We start from the raw sequence: 4,813 nt of genomic DNA on the forward strand, positions 1-4,813 counted from the left end.
CTTCCGTCCCAAAGTTGTACTGCCTCTGTCCCATAATATAAGGCGTAAACGTCTTATATTGTGGGACGGAGGGAATAGTAACTTTGTATTAATCAGCAACACTTATTTTAGGACGAAATAAGTATATCTTATTTTTCAATGTGATTTATGAACTCCAACTTATTGACATATTAGCTCGGGCAATTAGCATGTGAACGAGGAAGTATTACACATCACACAAATAGTCATATGTTTCTATGTAGAAGTTAGACATTTCACAGTAGTCTTCAAAGAATGGTGCCTTACACCGGTGCCATTGAAATTTCGTTTACAACACACATTAGGACTCAAAAGGCACATAACATTCATTAATGAGATTAAATTGTTTGGTACAAACGTGACACGATTTATTTGCTTTGGCAAACATACACTCCTGCATCGTTCAGTTCAAGCGACTGATCAGTACACACGAGTACACGACGGGTATGGTATAATGTTACAGATTCCTGTAGTAGTCTACTCAGATTCACTAGTATACAAATAGTTCCTATTCATGATTATAGGCCTTGAATCCCTGACAAGCCGGTCCATACTATTATCTACAAACAACAACTTACATAGCGATACAAGAATTCCTGAACTGATGTATGCTTTTAATCAAAGGGGTCGATTCGAGGATCATGCTCACTTGCCATTGCCATCCCTGTACAGAGGCATGTGGGGCACATCACCTGCAAACATATCGTTACATGTCATGTTTCGTTTGAGTCTCAAAACCAGATAGCATGCAGGCTAGAATGTAACATACTCATACGAGCCAATATTAATTAGAATTTTGTGTGTGTTGATTCAGAAACAGGGTGGTGTGTTCAGTTCAGCATGCAAAGGACTGCTTTACCTTTCCAGCACCAGAGCAGTTTGGACATCTCTCGGTTTTTGGTGCTGATAAAGGTTGATCACCATCACTGAATGTTGAAACAGGCTCAGTAAGCACAACAGCTCCCGTGCTTGAACAGCGGGCACAAGCCAGATACCCTACAGCAACATCATGGAATCTCCTCAGTGAGTTTAAACTTAAAGCTATCAAATAGCCACCCAAGTATAAGGGATGCACAATAAGCTATCATGTATATGCAATTATAGCTACTATCTCTATCAATCCATCTGAGATTTGTTCCCTGTTTGATCTTAGACTAAGCAGGCAATGAAGTAAGTTTACCCGTCTCGGATTTGAAACTGGGTTTAGACGGTGTAATATAATTTTGCACTAAATTATCACCGTCAACATTAAGTATTATGTGGAATCTTCCCTGTTCTGTGCATATATGATAAGAGTTCTCTGAGAGGGGGAGGGGGTACCAGTTCCTAAACAATATTTGCACCGTTTATGCTCCTGTTGCTTGACATTGTTTATCTCAACAACCATTAGGGCGGAGATAACTCCGACTGCTCCACCTGAGAAGGATGCCACAATAGGATCTACCTGGCTACAATATCAGGTAGACAAATGGATGAAAGGGCAGTAAATAATCATTCAAATTCCATAGATAAAAGATGCTTCATAAATTAGACTAGATCATGCAACTGTGATGGCACCTCAGTTGCATAGGCAGATGAACATTTCGGATGAAATCTGCATAAGATGTGCCTCCTATACCAAGTTTAAGTTCCAGCTGCAGGGAGAGCACATCAAGTTGTTACACATCCACCACGTTGTTTCATGATGAGATCAGTTAGAGTAGCAACAATTGCCAATCCAAAATCGAGAATGTAACTTACAATTGGTGCAAGAAATCCACCAAAGACCATTATTGCAGCAATGAGAGAGAAACATGTAGCATAGTAGACCTTCAGATTAGCTGCACTCTGTTTACAAGAAAGTAATGGTAACTAACTGCTTTCGAGATTCAAATTCAATACGTTATTATGTCATGGCGTGTAAAGTATTAAAATGCTGTTGCATAATAGCTTTGGGTCTGGTAAGGGCCTACTAACCAGGGGAGGCAAAAAGGGTATGAATGATGGAAAATCTGGGAGTTCTCCTTCAGGCTCTTCATTTGAGATTCCAAGTTCAGCATTTTTTATTCTTTGTTGTATTCTCAATCTGCGAATCTGTGTGAAAAAAGAGAGGAAAATATGATGCCCGAATGTATATGATAGTGGCTTTGACATTATTGCAAAGCAGAACTCACTCGAAGGCATAATTGAAAGAAGCCAAGCTGAATCATAAACAGAAAGAAGATACACTAGAAGGGCAAAAACTAATCCTAAAGGATCCATGGATGTTCCAAACTAGTTCCAAGTTTGTTGTACCTGCACGGTTTGCACCATCCTTGGATAACGTAGTTCGGCCTCACAAGTTCTAGCTCATTATTGAATTAAAAAATCAAGTACTAGCATTGGGATTGCCATTTTAGCTAACATCGTTACCAATTTACAAGTCCTAAAACTATATCCTGTCCTCCAGTACCTCAACTTTCTGACAAGCAAATTGTATACGCAAGCTCACAAGCAAGCAGTAAATATTGATTGACAAAAATAACACAAAACCAACACACCTCCTCCATATGCAAGAATATCTTGTTCCGGCGGCTCCTGATATTATCAAGAATCTCCTGCAAATCTAGCTTATCAAAATCTTGAACTGTCTCAGGCCCTTCAATGATGCAAAACCTGCAAGTCAGAACAAGCAATGCTCAACTTGAGTTGCCTCAGTCATTACTGTACCTAAATCTCCAGTCCCCATAAGTTCAAGAACAGAATCATGGTTATCCTAAATGCTAGATTGGCAGATAAGGCTATATGCTGCCCAAGCATGTTCCTATATATAGCTACTAATTTTTTTACTCCTGAATCTGATTGGCATAATCGTAGCGACGCATCACGATTCACGGACACAAACCAGCACCCAAAGCTAACAACTGCTCACAAAATAGATCAAATAATCAGTACCCTGAGGAGGAGGAGGCCGCAGCGGCCGCGGCCTGTTCGTCCCCGGCGCCAAACGGCGGGGGCGTCGATGACGACGACGGCAGGTCGGGGGAGCCGCCGGGAGCCGCGGCGGAGGCGGCGACCCGCCACCTGCGGGCGGAGAGCGGGGGACGCAGCCGGTCAGCGTAGGCGCGCGGCGGCCGGAGCCTCCCGGGGCTCAGGCCGCTGCACGCTAGCATGCGGCCGGAGCAAAGCATCGCCGCCGACGCTCCCCGTTGGAGCTTCAAAATCGGAGGTGCTTATCCGTGGATGAATAGGTTGATGGCGACGGATCGGAGGTGAGATCGATGGACGGATACGTTAGATATATCGAAGAAAATTGGGGATTTGGAGCGAGGAAGAAAAGCAAGTGGTGACTCTGAGTTCTGATCGACGGAGTGGGGAAGAGGGGAGAGCGTCGCGGCAGCAAGTAGTGGAGCTCAAATTTTCTACTCAATTTCATTTTCTTTTTCTGTAGGAAGAGAATGACGGTGGTAGATGGAAACGAAGGTGATCCACAAATATCCGTGATTAGTGGATTTATGATGGTTGTGCACCATGCGAAAGCGCAAATACCCATGAGTTGCAACGAAAAAACATCAATTATGTGTAATATAATTTACATCGGATGCTATTATTTTAAGCGACGTAGTCGATTCTTTTTTACCGAAAAATATATTCACTCTTCTTCTTTGTCCGTCATCCAGTATAATACGTGTGCGTTGCTACGAATTAAAAATTTAAATTATCCAATATGTCATATAATTTTCATGCTCCAACACGTTGATTTCGTATTGGCGGTCGGTTAAGCCAGAAGTCGAGAACAATTGAGTAAGGATGATACAGAGCTGGCTCCACATTGCCAAACGTTTTTTTTTTGTTTTCCGCAAGAAACACATTGCCCCAAGCTCGGTGGAAATTTTACTCTCCTATTTGTAAATGGAAGGATTAGTGCAATAGTATATTATAGAAGAAGTGATGGCATCGCACTTAGTGTTATGACTGCATGTGACGATCAAAGTCTAATAAGAAGGTGCAGCCCTGTAATCTTTTGGTCAATAGTGTTTATATTTTTGCAATTCATCTATCCGTGAAGCACTTTCCATTACAAACCGCCGCGCCGCCGCCCGCCGAACTCCTCCATTTGGGTACAGCCGGTCGCCGGCGCGGCCTGCGCAGCTCCGGCGCGCTTCCACTCAACGCAGTGCTGACACCTCCCATCCCGCACCTCCCACCCGCGCACCTCCACTCGTCGCAGCTCCGGCTTCCCTCCCGAGCAGCATCGCCACATGACACCCATTTGACTCCTCTGTTCTGCCTCCGCCAGTGATCGCTTGAACAGAGGTTGTTCCACGGCAATGGTGACGGACAACAGGGCCGAATCAGAGGCTTGCCTCGGCCACCAGATTGCGCTAAGTGTACAGGTTGCAGCCTCTGATATTCCAGTAGGGTGAGTATGCTAATTATTAGGATGATGCATGTGTGTGTTCACAGTAGTATGTAGCGGTTGAATTTGTTGTGTATAATTCATAGTGACTAACTGCACACAAGTTGGTTATGTGTTCATGATGCTTTAGGATGGATGAGGAAACTGCTTGTATGCTGTCTGTTAGGATGGAAACAAGTCAGTAGCGATGGCCGCAAGCGACATGTTGGCGGAATGTTGGCGGCTTTGATTATCCTCTGTTTGTCGAATCCAGTATCACATACAAAACATTGTTGTGCAAGTTGTGTGATACCTATCCCTGGGGGTGCCGTGATTCTGTGGAGTTGAAGTACTATAAGAGGGAACATAATATATGGGTTGATGTTTCATTACTTAAGGTCCGGTATCAGAAATTAAACCTCATGTACATGAGTTCTA

General features: G+C 43.5%; 1 protein-coding gene across 1 annotated transcript; it reads right to left on the bottom strand.

Annotated features, from left to right (window-relative positions):
• Positions 1 to 319: 319 nt before the first annotated feature.
• LOC119322934 (protein ORANGE, chloroplastic-like) lies at positions 320 to 3,366 on the bottom strand. Its single transcript, XM_037596477.1, has 8 exons — positions 2,932 to 3,366; positions 2,538 to 2,652; positions 1,975 to 2,091; positions 1,759 to 1,845; positions 1,576 to 1,652; positions 1,339 to 1,466; positions 878 to 1,014; positions 320 to 710 (listed from the first exon to the last, which is right to left on the bottom strand). Exons 1-8 carry the CDS (start codon positions 3,165 to 3,167, stop codon positions 633 to 635), a joined length of 975 nt encoding a protein of 324 aa, XP_037452374.1. The 5' UTR covers positions 3,168 to 3,366; the 3' UTR covers positions 320 to 632.
• Between the last annotated feature and the right edge of the window lie 1,447 nt (positions 3,367 to 4,813).

This window comes from Triticum dicoccoides, chromosome 6B (assembly GCF_002162155.2).
Source record: "Triticum dicoccoides isolate Atlit2015 ecotype Zavitan chromosome 6B, WEW_v2.0, whole genome shotgun sequence".
In the NCBI taxonomy this organism is placed as follows: domain Eukaryota; kingdom Viridiplantae; phylum Streptophyta; class Magnoliopsida; order Poales; family Poaceae; genus Triticum; species Triticum dicoccoides.